This window comes from Oncorhynchus mykiss, chromosome 5, assembly GCF_057628025.1.
Source record: "Oncorhynchus mykiss isolate SJ-2025 chromosome 5, ASM5762802v1, whole genome shotgun sequence".
Lineage (NCBI taxonomy): Eukaryota > Metazoa > Chordata > Actinopteri > Salmoniformes > Salmonidae > Oncorhynchus > Oncorhynchus mykiss.
Window position 1 is genome coordinate 81,772,078 of NC_143026.1, and position 17,964 is coordinate 81,790,041.

Here is a 17,964-nt window from a genome sequence, read left to right on the forward strand (position 1 = left end):
TTACTAAACAGAAATACCATGAGTATAGCAATAGGCCCAGTAGATTGCTTGCTTACCAATTAAGAAAGGAGCAGTCAGAGCGTACAATCATGGCTATCCGAACAGCAGAGGACGAGGTCACATATGACCCAAAAAAGATCCATTTAACTTTTCATGATTTTTACTGCAAACTATATACCTCTGAGAGAAAACACACGGAGGCAGAACTCCACTCTTTCCTAGAGGGAATCTCGCTACCTAAACTATCAGAGACCGACCAAGAAGATCTCAACTCCCCCTTCACTCCTGAGGAGATCCTGGAGGCAATTACCTCCATACCACCTAATAAGTCCCCAGGCCCAGATGGATTCCCCAGAGAGTTCTACAAAGCTTTTTGGCCCCAGCTCAGCCCTATCTTCATGCCAATGCTGGAGGATTTTTGCAAAAACTGAGTTCTCCCAGACTCAATGCACACAGCTCGCATTACAGTGTTGCTAAAAAAAGACAAGGACCCCCTATCCTGCTCGTCCTTCCGGCCCATAAGCTTGTTGGATTTCGACTATAAAATAATTACCAAATTGCTCTCCAAAAGACTTAACACTCTTCTTCCCAAAATAATAAAAGCGGACCAAACTGGATTTATTAGAGACAGATACTCTTCTGATAACATTCGGCGTCTTTTTGATATTATTGATCAAGTAAACGCACAGAAGACCCCTGTCCTACTGGCTTCACTGGATGCTGAGAAGGCGTTTGACAGGATGGAGTGGAGCTTTCTGTTTTTAGTCTTAGAAAAGTTCAATATGGGCCCAAATTTTATTAAATGGATCAAATCACTATACTCTCATCCAAATGCCATGGTGACTACTAATGGACTGAACTCTGACAGATTCCCTCTGGAACGGGGCACAAGACAAGGGTGCTCGCTGTCCCCGCTGCTCTACTTGTTGGGGGCGGAGCCTCTGGCAGAGCTGATAAGGAGCAATCCAAGTATTATGGGTGTTTCTGCAGGTGGCCTGCAGCACAAGATTTCGCTTTACGCGGATGATGTCTTGCTCTACATATCCAACCCTGAGAAATCCCTCCCTCTCATTTTAGACACAATTGCTCAGTATGGCAAGTTTTCAGGTTATAAGATCAATTTTAACAAATCCACTGCCTGCCCTCTCAATATTACACTCACCAGCTCTATGAAGACACTTTGTCCTTTCCAATGGAAAACACAGGGGTTTCAATACCTCGGGATCTTCATAACACCAGATCTGAATAGCCTTTTTAAGGAAAATTATCTTCCACTCCTGGACCGAATCAAGAACGATCTCCAAACCTGGATCTCCCTCCCAATTAGCTTAGTAGGAAGAATTAATGTAATCCGTATGAACGTCCTCCCTAGACTGAACTACTTATTTCAGATGCTCCCATGCTATCTCCCAGTAGGTTCCTTTTTCAAAACAACTAACCAAAGCATCACCAAATTTATATGGGGCAATAAAAAACCTAGGATCAAGTTTTCCACTCTATCGAAACCTGAATCTAAGGGTGGTCTTGCCCTTCCCTCCCTTCAATTGTACTACTGGTCTGCCCAAATCCGCAACATGCTAACATGGATCACAAACAGACAAGAGTCAACGTGGATTCAGATAGAAGCCCAATCCTGTGGTTCATTGCCCTTAAGCTCAATTATATTCATTAATAACTTTAGTGAAGTGGGCAACATAGCCAAAACCTTTGTGATTTACAGCACCCTACTAGCGTGGAGGGACTGTAAGAAATACCAGGGCATTTCCTCCCAAATATGTTCTCACTCGCCTATAGTGGGCAACCCAGACTTGCCAAAAGCCCTGAGGGAGGCCAACTTTAATCTTTGGCATACTCTATGAATCAGGACCTTTTCAGACCTATTTCATCAGAAAACCACTACACTGAAATCCTTTCAAGAGCTCTGCAGTGAATTCGATGTGCCAAGATCCCATTTTTTCAAATATCTTCCAAATTAGACATGTAATTTCCTCATTTACCTCCGAGAGGAGGTTTAGAACTCAGTTGAATGAAGTTGAAACCCTTCTTGTCACAGCACAATCCCTTAAAGGCAAAATATCTTACATCTATAGACTCCTTTCTGAGAAAGGAAGCTCCTCCTTTACTCCTTTGAAAATAATCTGGGAAAAGGACCTTGGTCTGACTATCAGTGATGAGTTATGGGCGGAGGTTTGCGACAGGGTATACTGCTCCTCTACCAGTGTAAAAATGAAATAATCTAATTACAAATTTTTGTACAAATGTTATTATACTCCTTTGAGACTCCATAGAATGAAAACAGATATGTCTCCTAACTGTAAAAGATGTACCTCTGAAAGTGGAACCTAAATGCATGTATTTTGGAGCTGTAGGGAGATTGCCAGATTCTGGCAATCTACATACTGCTGCACAGAAAATACTAGAGGTACTGTTTGATATGACCCCGTGTATCTATCTTCTTAATGCCCAGCAGGACTTTGTTCTTGATCCTGACAGAGAAAATTTGCTTATGACTATTACATACTTTGCTAAGAAATGTATTATTCTATTGTGGGCCTCAAATACCCCTCCTACATTTAAAATGTGGATTGACCAGATTGTTGACTTTCTACCTCTTGAAAAGCTCACTTATGACCTCCACAAGAGACAGCCCAAGTTTGATAGACTCTGGTCTTCACTATTCAACTATATTTCAAACTGGACAGAGTGAACGGGTTGACTAGGGAAATGCGCAGATACATGTTGTGTAAGGTACTGTAAAACCTAAAAACGAATTATTGGCCCGTCGTCTCAGCGAATGCTTGAAATAGCTGATAAGAACCTTGATAGTGCTGCTGCAAGTGTTAAATGTTTTGTTTGTGTGTTTTCATTTTAATTTCGTTTTTGAGTACGTGTGCACCAAGGAAAATAAATGCTTTTATTTGACTTTATCATTCATTTTAATTGTATTTTTATTTTTTCATATGTATTATTATTTTTTGACTTTTTCTTTTTTTAAAGCCTGTGAATGTGGAATGTGTTTTGTTGGTTGATTGAAAAACAAGAACTTTAATAAAACTTTAAATTGAAAAAAAAAAAAAATAGCACTGTTGTTCTAATCGTCAGATCGCAGGTATTCTGATCTTCACTGTCCATGGTGCTGAATCTGGCTGGGTAGATTAGTTTGAATGCTGAAAACTTGTTTGCCTACATTTAAAGGCCCTGTGAAGTCAAAATAATTTTATTTCATATTGTACAACAGCTGATGAAACTAACACTAAATGTGTTTTACAAAAATGTGATCGGGGTTGCTTCCTGATAGTTCTGGTTGAAAATACGAAGCATGTTCCTCTGCCCAGGCCTTGCTGACACTTGCCAGATCTTACACTGCCTGGATAGGTATTTTGTGTGTCAGCTAACCACATCATATGTTATAGCAATCTGTCAGTCGATGACACAATGGATGACTTGGCACACAACCATTGGTTGATGCATGCAACACCTGAGCAGGGACACATTCTTTTCACAGCACTTCAATGCAAAGTAATTTTCGTAGAAGGTTTGGAGAGCATTTTCACTAACCCTAACCCTTTTTCTAACCTTAACCTCAGTTTCCTAACCTGCTACGAAAAATTCACTTCGATATTGAAGTGCCATGAAAAGAGAGTTTCTCACCTTCTAATCAGCAGGTTTGCATGGGCGAGAGTTTTGGCTTTCCATGGCGACATCACCATGTGTAAATTGGTTTATAGACCAACGACAAAGAGAGTGCCAATAACAGCTAGTTTTAATTTCCCCTCCACACTGACCACTCCCAGACAGTCCTAGCAAAATTATTGCTTGAGAAAGTTTTTTTTGCAAAAAATACATTTTTGACCATTTTCATCGTAATCTATTACAGTAAGGTACTTAATTGTTACCCAGAAATGATTTGATATTGATATAAAAACGTCTGCTTTGGGCCTTAAAAAGATATGTGCACTACATACTCAGAAATCACATATATTGACATTTTAGAATGTATTTTATCAAGAAAGTAAGTTATACATGTCTTTTTTAATCTTACTCTTAGTTGCAAATAATTCATTTGGCTGTGGTTCATTTGATTTTCAGCACAACCCTGTTTGATAACGTATAGTATTATAGTGACTTCTTGTGGTAAAATGTCAAACTCACAACTAAACTCATTAAAATGGAGGTTTTCTTTACCCTGTCTTATCAAACAGTGCAACATTTGACTGATGAAATAGCATTCTTCTAAAATTCTTACACTTCTAGATGCAAAATACAAGTCACTGTCATGTACTGTCATGTTGTCTTGTCTCTGTCCTTTCCCTTCACCCTGTCTCCCTCTGCTGGTCGTGTTAGGTTACCTTTTCTCCCCCGCTTTCCCCCAGCTGTCCCTTGTCTCCTCTAACTACCCATTCACCCCGTTCCCCACCTGTTCCCTTTTTTCCCTCTGATTAGGTCCCAATATCTCTCTCTGTTTCTGCTCCTGTCCTTGTCGGATTCTTGTTTGTTTGTGTCATTCATGCCTGAACCAGACTGTCGTCATGTTTGCTGTAACCTTGTCCTGTCCTGTCGGAATCTGCCGGTCCATCTGAGCCTACCTATGTTTGGTAATTAAAGAAGCTCTGTTTAAGTTGATTCGCTTTTGGGTCCTCATTCACGCACCGTAACAGAAGAATCCGACCAAGAATGGACCCAGCGACTTCGGATCCTCTCCACTCAGCCGTCGAGATCCAGGGAGCGATGCTAGGCAGACACAAGCAGGAATTGTCTGCTGCTCGACATGCCGTTGAGACCCTGGCCACCCAAGTCTCCAACCTCACAGAACAGGTTCACCATCTCCGCCTCGATCCACCGGCCACTTCCAGGGCTTTCGAATCTCCGGAGCCCAGAATCAATAACCCGCCGTGTTACTCTGGGGAGCCCACTGAATGCCGCTCGTTCCTCACCCAGTGTGATATTGTGTTTTCTCTCCAGCCCAACACTTACTCCAGGAGCACTGCTCGTGTCGCCTACGTCATATCTCTCCTTATTGGACGGGCTCGTGAGTGGGGCACGGCAATCTGGGAGGCAAGGGCTGAGTGTACTAACCAGTATCAAGACTTTAAGGAGGAGATGATACGGGTTTTTGATCGATCTGTTTTTGGGGAGGAGGCTTCCAGGGCCCTGTCTTCCCTATGTCAAGGCAATCGATCCATAACAGACTACTCTATTGAGTTTCGCACTCTTGCTGTCTCCAGTGGCTGGAACGAGCCGGCCTTGCTCGCTCGTCTTCTGGAGGGTTTCCGCGCAGAGGTAAAGGATGAGATTCTCTCCCGGGAGGTTCCTTCCAGCGTGGATTCCTTGATTGAACTCGCTATTCGCATTGAGCGACGGGTTGATCTTCGTCACCGAGCTCGTGGAAAGGAGCTCGCGCTCTCCGTCGCCTCCCTCTCCGCATCACTACCATCTTCCTCTGCCGGCTCGGGTGCTGAGCCCATGCAGCTGGGAGGTATCCGCATCTCGACTGAGGAGAGGGAACGGAGAATCACCAACCGCCTCTGTCTCTATTGCGGTTCCGCTGGTCATTTTGTCACTTCATGTCCAGTAAAAGGCCAGAGCTCGTCAGTAAGCGGAGGGCTACTGGTGAGCGCTACTACTCCTGTCTCTCCTTCAAGATCCTGCACTACCTTGTCGGTCCATCTACGCTGGACCGGTTCGTCAGCTTCCTGCAGTGCCTTAATAGACTCTGGGGCGGAGGGCTGTTTTATGGACGAGACCTGGGCTCGGGAACATGACATTCCTCTCAGACAGTTAAAGGAGCCCACGGCCTTGTTCGCCCTGGATGGTAGTCCTCTCCCCAGGATTCAGCGTGAGACGCTACCTTTAACCCTCACTGTTTCTGGTAATCATAGTGAAACCATTTCTTTTTAAATTTTTCGTTCACCTTTTACACCTGTTGTTTTGGGCCATCCCTGGCTAGTTTGTCATAATCCTTCCATTAATTGGTCTAGTAATTCTATCCTCTCCTGGAACGTCTCTTGTCATGTGAAATGTTTAATGTCTGCTATCCCTCCTGTTTCCTCTGTCTCTTCTTCACAGGAGGAGCCTGGTGATTTGACAGGGGTGCCGGAGGAATATCACGATCTGCGCACGGTGTTCAGTCGGTCCAGGGCCACCTCTCTTCCTCCACACCGGTCGTATGATTGTAGTATTGATCTCCTTCCGGGAACCACCCCCCCCCCGGGGTAGACTATACTCTCTGTCGGCTCCCGAACGTAAGGCTCTCGAAGATTATTTGTCTGTAGCTCTTGACGCCGGTACCATAGTCCCCTCCTCCTCTCCCGCCGGAGCGGGGGTTTTTTTTGTCAAGAAGAAGGACGGGTCTCTGCGCCCCTGCATAGATTATCGAGGGCTGAATGACATAACAGTGAAGAATCGTTATCCGCTTCCTCTTATGTCTTCAGCCTTCGAGATCCTGCAGGGAGCCAGGTTTTTCACTAAGTTGGACCTTCGTAACGCTTACCATCTCGTGCGCATCAGGGAGGGGGACGAGTGGAAGACGGCGTTTAACACTCCGTTAGGGCACTTTGAATACCGGGTTCTTCCTTTCGGCCTCGCTAACGCTCCAGCTGTCTTTCAGGCATTAGTCAATGATGTCCTGAGAGACATGCTGAACATCTTTATTTTCGTTTACCTTGACGATATCCTGATTTTTTCACCGTCACTCCAGATTCATGTTCAGCACGTTCGACGTGTCCTCCAGCGCCTTTTAGAGAATTGTCTTTTTGTGAAGGCTGAGAAGTGCACTTTTCATGCCTCCTCCGTCACATTTCTCGGTTCTGTTATTTCCGCTGAAGGCATTAAGATGGATCCCGCTAAGGTCCAAGCTGTCATTGATTGGCCCGTCCCTAAGTCACGCGTCGAGCTGCAGCGCTTTCTCGGCTTCGCGAACTTCTATCGTCGTTTCATCCGTAATTTCGGTCAGGTGGCAGCTCCTCTCACAGCCCTTACTTCTGTCAAGACGTGCTTTAAGTGGTCCGTTTCCGCCCAGGGAGCTTTTGATCTCCTCAAGAATCGTTTTACATCCGCTCCTATCCTTGTTACACCTGACGTCTCTAGACAGTTCGTTGTCGAGGTTGACGCGTCAGAGGTGGGAGTGGGAGCCATCCTTTCTCAGCGCTCCCTCTCTGACGACAAGGTCCACCCATGCGCGTATTTTTCTCATCGCCTGTCGCCGTCGGAACGTAACTATGATGTGGGTAACCGCGAACTGCTCGCCATCCGGTTAGCCCTAGGCGAATGGCGACAGTGGTTGGAGGGGGCGACCGTTCCTTTTGTCGTTTGGACTGACCATAGGAACCTTGAGTACATCCGTTCTGCCAAACGACTTAATGCGCGTCAGGCGCGTTGGGCGCTGTTTTTCGCTCGTTTCGAGTTCGTGATTTCTTATCGTCCGGGCTCTAAGAACACCAAGCCTGATGCTTTGTCTCGTCTCTTCAGTTCTTCAGTAGCCTCCACTGACCCCGAGGGGATTCTCCCTGAGGGGCGTGTTGTCGGGTTGACTGTCTGGGGAATTGAGAGGCAGGTAAAGCAAGCACTCACTCAAACTCCGTCGCCGCGCGCTTGTCCTAGGAACCTTCTTTTCGTTCCCGTTCCTACTCGTCTGGCCGTTCTTCAGTGGGCTCACTCTGCCAAGTTAGCCGGCCACCCTGGCGTTCGGGGTACGCTTGCTTCCATTCGCCAGCGTTTCTGGTGGCCCACCCGGGAGCATGACACGCGTCGTTTCGTGGCTGCTTGTTCGGTCTGCGCGCAGACTAAGTCCGGTAACTCTCCTCCTGCCGGCCGTCTCAGGCCGCTTCCTATTCCCTCTCGACCGTGGTCTCACATCGCCTTAGATTTTGTCACCGGACTGCCTTCGTCAGCGGGGAAGACTGTTATTCTTACGGTTGTCGATAGGTTCTCTAAGGCGGCTCATTTCATTCCCCTTGCTAAGCTTCCTTCTGCTAAAGAGACGGCACAAATCATCATCGAGAATGTTTTCAGAATTCATGGCCTTCCGTCAGACGTCGTTTCGGACAGAGGTCCGCAATTCACGTCTCAATTTTGGAGGGAGTTTTGCCGTTTGATTGGGGCTTCCGTCAGTCTCTCTTCCGGCTTTCACCCCCAGTCTAACGGTCAAGCAGAACGGGCCAATCAGACTATTGGTCGCATCTTACGCAGTCTTTCTTTTCGCAACCCTGCGTCTTGGTCAGAACAGCTCCCCTGGGCAGAATACGCCCACAACTCGCTTCCTTCGTCTGCGACCGGGCTATCTCCTTTTCAGAGTAGCCTCGGGTACCAGCCTCCGTTGTTCTCATCTCAGTTCGCCGAGTCCAGCGTCCCCTCCGCTCAGGCTTTTGTCCAACGTTGCGAGCGCACCTGGAAGAGGGTCAGGTCTGCACTTTGCCGTTATAGGGCGCAGACTGTGAGAGCTGCTAATAAGCGTAGAACTAAGAGCCCTAGATATTGTCGCGGTCAGAGAGTTTGGCTCTCCACTCAGAACCTTCCCCTTAAGACGGCTTCTCGCAAGTTGACCCCGCGGTTCATTGGTCCATTCCGTATCTCTCAGGTCATTAATCCTGTCGCAGTGCGACTTCTTCTTCCGCGATATCTTCGTCGCGTCCACCCGGTCTTCCATGTCTCCTGTGTTAAGCCCGTTCTTCGCGCCCCCGCTCGTCTTCCCCCCCCCCCCCCCCATCCTTGTCGAGGGCGCACCTATCTACAGGGTCCGTAAAATCTTGGACATGCGTCCTCGGGGCCGTGGTCATCAGTACCTAGTTGACTGGGAGGGGTACGGTCCTGAGGAGAGGAGTTGGGTTCCCTCTCGGGACGTGCTGGACCGTGCGCTGATTGATGATTTCCTCCGTTGCCGCCAGGTTTCCTCCTCGAGTGCGCCAGGAGGCGCTCGGTGAGTGGGGGGGTACTGTCATGTACTGTCATGTTGTCTTGTCTCTGTCCTTTCCCTTCACCCTGTCTCCCTCTGCTGGTCGTGTTAGGTTACCTTTTCTCCCCCGCTTTCCCCCAGCTGTCCCTTGTCTCCTCTAACTACCCATTCACCCCGTTCCCCACCTGTTCCCTTTTTTCCCTCTGATTAGGTCCCAATATCTCTCTCTGTTTCTGCTCCTGTCCTTGTCGGATTCTTGTTTGTTTGTGTCATTCATGCCTGAACCAGACTGTCGTCATGTTTGCTGTAACCTTGTCCTGTCCTGTCGGAATCTGCCGGTCCATCTGAGCCTACCTATGTTTGGTAATTAAAGAAGCTCTGTTTAAGTTGATTCGCTTTTGGGTCCTCATTCACGCACCGTAACAGTCACTATTCCAATACTGTTTGATTCTGCCATTTTTGAAATACATTTAACATTTCAGTTAAAAACCCTTTGGATAATATCAACATTAATTACTTAACATCTTAACACATACACACCATGTAAATATCAATAAACAGAGGAACACATGCTACAAATAGTTAGTGACTACCTACCAGTCAATTAAATTAGATTATTCAGAAAAATAACATTGTTATAAGAGACAAATTGCCTTTAGACAACATAAATGACTGTATCTGGACACAGGTCAAAACTACTCTGCCGAGCTCAAGTTACCAGCTATGTATGGTTTCAACACTTACATTTATTGAGTTATTGAAAAGTATCCTACAAACATTGTTCGAATGTGAAAGTGATCAGGTTTTCTGAAACAGGTGTGTTTGTATTGAAGAACCCTGAGATTGTGGACAGTAGGACTTGTGTGAACAGGTGTGAACAGACTGAAGATAATGATGTTTTCCTTTCTCTGTCTTTCGAAACTCAGGAACAGTTTGAATGTTTTTTTTTATTGTAATTTAAACAATGGTATGGATGATTAAGCTGGATCTTTCTCTCTGAATCAGGAGTGCACTTTCATTCTCCCAATTTTTCCAAAAGCCCAATCTGAGCAACCTTTGCTATAAACCCTGTCTTTCCCATTGTTGTTTCAAAAGTGGAAAATGATCAATTCGATAATCACACATAATGGGCATTTCACAGCCAAGACTTTTGATCCTTCCCATCAAGGCCATGTTGGCCAGTTTAACCTTCACCCGGTCCCTCTCTTCCGGAGTCCTCTTGGAGGTGCACTCCACAGTAGAGTCGGTCTCAAAGGAGATGGCTGGGACGTGAGTGAGCAGGTGGCCCCCAGCCTTCTCCTGGGCCATGGGCGTGGGAGTCTGCAGGACCAGCCCGTGCGTCGCTTGTTGATGTCGAAGGTAAAAGCTAAGAGGATACACACAAACATTGACCATATAATGTAATGTTGTTACATGTAACTAACTAGCTTGACTTGCCACCGTGTGAAACATGTATGCTACCATATGTTACTAAAAAGAGCTGACAATATTATAAAATGTAATCCAGGAGTTTATGTTTGAATTCTGGTTCTCTCACAACACAAGTCACTCAGAAAAGCATCTGTAGGCAGAAGCATGCTACATGTACATTTGGCATTTGAAAAAACTACAGCTGTGCTATGCTACCGAATGCAAAATGTATCTGTATCATAAAAGTGTAGTGCAATATTCCCTTTTCTTGCCACACACACACACACACACTCTCTCTCACTAGGGACAAATGTTTCGGCTCCTTGTCCAGAGAGGTTTGAGCTTTAGAAGAGGATCTGCAGCAAAAGTAGACCTTTACTGCCATCTACAGGTCAAAGGTCAGACTGGCATTCAGTAAAATGTAAACATGGGCGATCCACAGAAAATGGAAATGTGTGTGTTTCTGTTTGAGAAGTTAAACCAGTTAATTCCCTTATAACTGAGTGTCCTGCATCATGTATTATTTTATTGGTTGTAAATTAAATACGGTTTATTTTACAGTACATGTATTTTACACTGAATCATTGATATCTGGTCGAATGTTGGTTGTGGGACATAACTGAAGTACTATGTGTGTGTGTTCAATGAATCACACTGTTTGTGTGTGTGTGGGTGGGGGTGCATGTTCTATACATTATTCAGGACAACATTACTTTGTTTAGCCTACACCGTGACTATGACTGCATAATAAACTAAACTAAATATACTATGTATTTTCTAATCAAATGTGTTACCTGGGCAACACAAAAGAAGACAAAGGCCATCAATTCAATGCAAATATTACTGTATTAAAGTAAATTGTTGTATTAAGCTTGCTTTGAAAACCGTTTGAATGGCTTGGATAGGCCTATGGAGATGGTGGAAAACATCCTGATTAGAAGGGGACGTTTGAGAGGCTTCTCCTGTTGAGAGGTGGAGGGAAGACCCTCTGGGAGTCCAAATGTGGCAGGATGTGCCACTATGTTGGGCGACAGAAGAGAGAGAGTTGACATGCACTTTCATTTAGAAATGATGGTATATTGTATTCTTAGTTTCAACTCATTATTACTTTCACAAATAAATGAGAACCAGAATCTTGAGATTTGGAAACTATAAATAATTTTACATAAGAGATTACCATCGATAATATATAATGTACTGTATATAGGGTTTAATATTTTTGCAATAGCAGCTTTGTACACCAATATCTCAAACAGTAAATGTCCTGCTGTATGGACTTACACATGATCTCTTCAGCAGTAGTCTGGTCTTTGGATTCAGAATGGCGGGAATTCTTCTTGTTTCCCATCATGAATGGCTAAAACAAAAACATGTCAAAACAACTGTCACAGCAGAACAATCTCACGGTAATAACGATCACATCTTACACACCAGCACAACAAGATTTATAAATGGTTTTGGAATTAATGGATGGTTTTACATTTTCTCTAAATAACATTGTTTACTCACATTGACACAATTGTTAACTTAAATAAGTGTGATGTACCTTTAAATTGAATTTCAGTCTGGCAAGCCTTTGTAGGAAAGACAGCTTCCCTCTGGTAGCCTTCACATCTTCAGCCATGAGAAGAGCTTCTGGCCTGGTGGCTTCGAAAGATGTTCTTGAGGCTGCTCTTGATGCCTCGTTACAACTGTGGAGAAGCTCCTTGCTCAATGACTTCACAAGAATCCTATTGAAAGTGGAGTCCTGAGTCGACACGGCCAGTTGGAGTATTTTCTCTGAGCCAAACTCCTTCAACAGATGTTTGTAGACGGTGCTGTATACTTTGTGACTCTTCAGGTTCTTGGGATAAGCTTGGGTCTCAGAGCAGCCTGACCATGCACAGAAGGCAGCTATAACTTTTGGAATCAGGTCTTGTGACGTGCGTGTGACGTCAGTTGGGTACAGATCAGTTTGGGTTTGTATTTTTGACAGAAGTCTCACCACTAACATGCTGATGAGGCCGGTGAAGTCATCATCACCGACTAAGTTAACAGTGGATGGGGTTGAAAGCGAGGCAACATCCGGGCTGGTTGAATTCTGATCACAAACAATGCTCTGAGGTACACCGAAACAACTGATGGTATCCCTTTCCTCAGCATCTATGTTGGCCTCAAAGCCTTGTGCAGCATTGGAGGTCCCACTTGTTGTCATGCTGATGGCAGAGAAAGATGGCAGAGGGTAGGACTTACCACTCAGTAGACTGCCTATATCAGTTACAGTTCCGGTTGGAGATGACCCTCTGCTTTGTGCATCAGAAACCACAGAGTCCATGACCTGACTTACCATTACTTTGGTAAACAGGCTGACTGTGTCACTAAATGCTGATGTAGAAAAAGAACATGAAATCCTATCTTCAGATACGCTAGCCGGCACACTAACTCCCTGAGCCAAACTCATTGAAGCTGTAGAGGGCACAAGGCTAGGAAGCAAGAGGCGCTTCACAGACTCCTCTGCAAAAAGCTGAACCAGCTTGTAAGCTGTGGGCTTCCCCACCGTCTTGTCATTCCTCTTCAGCTCAGTAAGGACTGTATCGGATGCACTCTTTCCAGCCGCCACTGTCAGAACCAGAGGGGTCAAGTTGCTCTCAGAAATGATGCGGTTGACTTGGTGAGTAAGATCACGTGAGAGAGCACCAATCCTACCCTGAGATATGAGCTCCTCCAGTCTTGCTATTGCAGCTGTTAGATCAGGGTGGAATGCAACCTCCCCTTCTTCCTCTGGATGTACCTCCTTTATGATGGTATCCACTATTGCAGACATGCTTTCCCTGGCATCACACACCAATGTTTTTGGCTTAGTAGATTTGCCCATGTCGATGACTGAGCATCTCACAATGGGCTGAGTAATACTCTCTGGTAAATCAGAAGAGATGGGAGTGCCAGGGAGTGAAAATTCCCACTCTGACTTCTTTGATCTGGCAGATGAGGATGACAACGAGGAGGAAGAACGCTGTGGCGCTTGATAGATCAGTTCCTCACCACATTCACTGCTTACCCTTTCAACATCCTTCAGCATCATTCCAACCACATTCTCTATTTGTGAAAGCGCAGTCACCGTTTGGTCAGATTTTGACAGCTCTTTCTGAATTAAAACCAGAATATGGCTGAGGGTCTTTTTGGCTTGAGCCGTTGTTGCTTTGACTTGATTTTGCCATGTAAAATAATTAATCATCTTTGTCTTCACATTGTGGTAAATAGTCTTTGCAGTTGTCCAGATCTTCTTCTCAGATACTTCCAAACCAGACTGTGAGCCTTTGGGTGTGGCCTCAGTGTACTCTGAGGTTTTCTCATCACTCTGTTGAAGCATAGAGTCTGCCTGCCATAGAGTAGTAGAAGACTCTGTGGGTGGGAAAAGGCTCTTCATGTCATTTGTAATTGATCCAACGATTTCAAAAGCAGTTATATCTGTATGCCTTAAGGAAATTGTTGATTTTGCTGGCAACATCTGAGAATCTGTCTGGCTGGAACTGACTTTGCTGGGAAAGCTACTGACTGATTTGATCAGTATTTTTCGCACTTCGTTGGTAGCGTTCATCTGGAACTCCTCACTGGAGAGTTTCTCAATGACTGAGGCTGGAGTATCTCTTAATCCTTCCAACCATGAAGAACCAGACACAGGCATGTCTTCTAGATAAGACATGACACTGTCCAAAAAGCCACAGACTTCAAGGGAGTTGTAAGAGGAACCCTCTGCAACAGATGATGCGCATTCCAAATCTGCCACCTCTGACCTATACATGGTCACAATCTTGGACAATACCTCTTTGGTGCAGGGCACCATGTTGGAATCACAGAGAGACAGTAATGGTTGAGAGTTCTCACTTTGGCATTTACGGAGAGAACCAAGTCCTGTTGAGTTGACCACTTGCAGTATTGCCTCACTCTTACTGGTTTCAGGTTGCTCTGGTGTTTTCTCTCCTACAGTGTCAGTTGAATCACATCCATCAGATAAAGAAGATGAACTACGTTCTGATATAGGGGATTCACTCCTACATGGGGAAGGCAAGCTCAGGATTGAAACAGGCAGATCACTGGAGTCAGTATGCTCCAGAAGCACAGCACTGGAGTCAGCTTTTTCCATAAGTTCTTCCCCTTGGACTGGAGCTCCACCCATTCTGAGGAACAATGTCTCCAGCTTTGCCTGAAGTCTCTCGCAGAGTCTACGAGCTGCATGGAAGGGTTTCCGCTTTGTCGTACAGTGTCCCACTTGGGTATCTCTCTGGGTGCTTGTTGGCTGATCTAATTCAGCATACTGCACAATGTCCTTGACATCTTCAACAAAGTTATCAATTATTTGTGATGCCTCAGATTCTACTTTGGTCTGTATGAGCTCAGTGGCCGCAGAATCAAGGATCCTGTCAGATGGGCTGGATGCATTCATCAAGCTTGGAGTGGTACTAAACGAATGAGAAGGTTGAACCATACCAGAGATATCGCTCATTAACCTTCTCACAAGAATTTCACTCACAGCCTTTGAGGCTTTGGTCTTGAACTTCACACTAAACAGAGTGCCAAGATTTTGCATCATTGCTTTGCAAGATGTACATATTATGTTCAGCTCCTCTGGAACAGGAGAGTCTTCAACATCCAGGTGCTCCACTACAAGGTCACTGCCAGATGCCAACATTTTAACTTTCACAGCCACTTCTCGAAAAACCTTAGCCAATTCCGGATCTTCTTTTTCCAATTCACCCACCATCTCTGCGATAACAGTCATCACTTCTTCTGTTGCAGGTGGAATGCATGACTCTAATACAGAGGTAGAGCTCTGGTCCTCTGGGGTGGTGTGATCATCAAAACATTTCTGGACCATGTTGACCATTTGTTCAGCGGCCTGGGTACCAGAAGAAATAGGGGAGGACCGCCCTGAAATGGCTCTGCTGATGGTCGCAGAGAGGGCAGAGTTAAGCTGTTCGACCACCACCTTGATAAGACCAACAGTCAGCTCAGGTGGGCAAGAGGACAGGATATTATGATCAGACAGTTGCTCCTGGACACTTTTGATGATTCTGTCCTCTGTCATTCCCAGGAGGACTTTCACTGAGGTCTGGGAACTTTAAAACGAACAAGCAAAGCATGATAATTCCTGTCTTAACTTGGCAAATCGGTCAAGCGTTGTAATTTTAGTATTCTAAATATCTACATGTCCTTTTGATCGCTTTACATGCTCATTCATTTGAATATGCTCAAAGGCTGATACATTACATTTTGTACTACATCAGATAGAGTAAATTGCATTGGCTAACACTGGGATAGATGATCTCGGTGAAATCCATACATGAAAACCTTGAGGGGAACATACCTCTTAGAAGAGGGTGTTAGGGACCTGAGATGTTGAGCCCCTGTGCCGCCCTTATACATTTTCTTCGCCAGATATCTAACTTCCTGGATGAGCTCCAGTCTTTCCTGATCAAAGGCAGCAAAGGATCTTGCACTGCCACCCCTCTTGGGTGAGTCAGTGTCGTCGTCAGCAAAGTCCTTTACCCCAAGTACGCGGGCCAGGGCTGGCAGCAGGATCTGCAGGGTGGTCTGTGCGATGAAGGTTACAATTGTCTTGCACAATTTGGCAAGCTGTTCCTTCGTCATCTGTTTTGAACAAACAGAACAAAAACAGTCTTTTCAATGGAACTGTGATGTAAAGTATTCTAGATCGAACAGAATGCATTTGATCAACATTGTTATTCTTGTCTGTGACTGAATTCAAAGTTTGATGAAGTCTGACAGAGAACATGAATAACAGAATATGACTTGATGGCTAATCTCTGAATTCAACAGATCATTGACACATCAAAGGTCAAAGGCAGGTAGGGAAACTTACAGGGTTTTTTAGTCCTTTGTAGATCACTTGCCACTGCCTAGACAATTTAAAATAAGTGTTTTAGTTAGTGTTTAGTTCCCACTGCACAATATTTCATAAATGTTGAACATTACAGAAAAACTTTTAACATACTCATCAGTAAGATTGCGCAGGAATGAGATGAGGATTGGGTAGGAGTATTCCATCTCATCCTTGTTGCCTGGGCCGAATGCAGCCTTAACAGCTTTCTTCTCCAGGAGCTCAATTACAGATCCTCTATCCAGGTGTTTATTCCTGGAGACTAAAGATGTGATTGCCGTAGAGGAAGTAGAAACAAAATTAAAGAGAAATCAGACGTTTTATCTCTTAATACTCTGATTTCATTGTTTAAGGGTTTTAGAATAGGCCTATTTGAATAAAGCTATCTATGTGACCTTTCTTACTGATTACAGTAGACTACAGTTTCATTGAAAATGGATAGCACAACCTGCACATCACAGACAGAATAGAGAAACAATGTGGTACTACAGAGGTAAATCTCTGACCTGCATCATTGTCAGTGCCCAGCTTCCTTGACTTCTTGCCACTCCTCTTACTTTTTGCCTAGGATAGAATAGAACAGATTCCAGAGCTCAAATGATGGCAGACATGTAACACCAGGGCCCGTATACATAAAGTTCATCAGATAAGGTGTGGGCTCAACCTTGCCCAAATAATTGTATTCATTATGATCTCAAATGCAAAACTGATCCTAGATAAGCACTCCTACTCTGAGACAATTTATGAATAGGCTATGGGCCAGGTCAAAGCAGCTCTTAAAACACGTTTTGAAAACAGCTACTACGTATGTTGTTATCTGAGATATATAGATATCTATGGTATGGCTGCTATCAGGTACAGAGTGTAACCCAGTAGGCCTATTATGTGCTCTGTCACTACTGCTATCTTACCTTCCTTCCCTTCTTGGCCTCCTCTTTGGGTGTGGCCACCGGTTCTTCCTCAACAACTTCCTTTCCTTCCCTCTGAGGATCACCATCCTCCCTCTGTGCTACCTGAAGGACAGACATTCCAATAAGTAATAATATGTCAATGTCAGAGTAGATCTGTGCAGAGGACATCATAAATAGAGCTACAGCCATATCAGCGCTAAGCTGGTGACTTTATAAAGAATGGTACATTTGCTTTACAATATGTTATAGCTTTTTACAAGAAATATCCGCTTATATTGCTTTACCCTTTTTTACTTTCCCCCCAATATTGCATGAAGTAATTTAGCTTACCTTTTCTTCATCCATTCAAGCTATTTTATATCTCAAAAAGCATGTCATTGTCTGTGTTGGTTACATTCAAGTTGAGTTCAGGTCGAGAGTGAGGACAATATTGCAAGCAGGGACTGTAATTTAGGGCTACATGCTACGTCATGGAACGTTAGACCTTTATGACATCACAAATAGTATTTTTAGGAAGAGCGCGTGAAAGGTTACTTGCCCACTCAGTAGGACTAGCTAATATTGACAGAAATTTCCCCGTCAAACGTTTTCGATTGCCTACCCCTACGCCTTCCATCGAACATGGTCCTGCCTTTGCAATATTGTCTCTCTTGTGGGTTTACTTACGTATGACATGTAGGCTTACTGTGTCGGATCAAGTTGATTGATCTGTCCTAGTCAGCCTTAGGTTGAACCCAAAATCTTCTGGGAAATATTTGTTAATAATATTCATTTCAATGTCGTTTTATTCTTTGATTTAGTCCCAATCCAATCCTATTGTTGGCTGCCAATCCCCACCAAATATGTCATTGTAGGACATACTGTAGCGGGAGAAA

The 17,964-nt window shown here is 44.6% G+C and overlaps 1 protein-coding gene across 1 annotated transcript; it reads right to left on the reverse strand.

Annotated features, from left to right (window-relative positions):
• Positions 1–11,132: 11,132 nt before the first annotated feature.
• LOC118962661 (uncharacterized) lies at positions 11,133–17,382 on the reverse strand. Its single transcript, XM_090236118.1, has 8 exons — positions 17,090–17,382; positions 16,685–16,742; positions 16,293–16,440; positions 16,161–16,197; positions 15,645–15,928; positions 11,847–15,396; positions 11,582–11,657; positions 11,133–11,318 (listed from the first exon to the last, which is right to left on the reverse strand). The coding sequence occupies exons 1-8, from the start codon at positions 17,276–17,278 to the stop codon at positions 11,167–11,169; spliced, it is 4,494 nt and encodes a 1,497-aa protein (XP_090092244.1). The 5' UTR covers positions 17,279–17,382; the 3' UTR covers positions 11,133–11,166.
• Positions 17,383–17,964: the final 582 nt, after the last annotated feature.

Bases quoted from the DNA above. Each gene is read 5' to 3' on its own strand.
- LOC118962661 (XM_090236118.1), bottom strand. From the start codon at position 17,278: ATGGCTGTAGCTCTATTTATGATGTCCTCTGCACAGATCTACTCTGAC. The intron at 15,929-16,160 runs GTAAGTTTCCCT...TGTTCAAAACAG, and splicing joins ACAAAGGACTAAAAAACCCT to ATGACGAAGGAACAGCTTGC. The intron at 11,658-11,846 runs GTACATCACACT...TTTTTGTTTTAG, and splicing joins GACTGAAATTCAATTTAAAG to CCATTCATGATGGGAAACAA.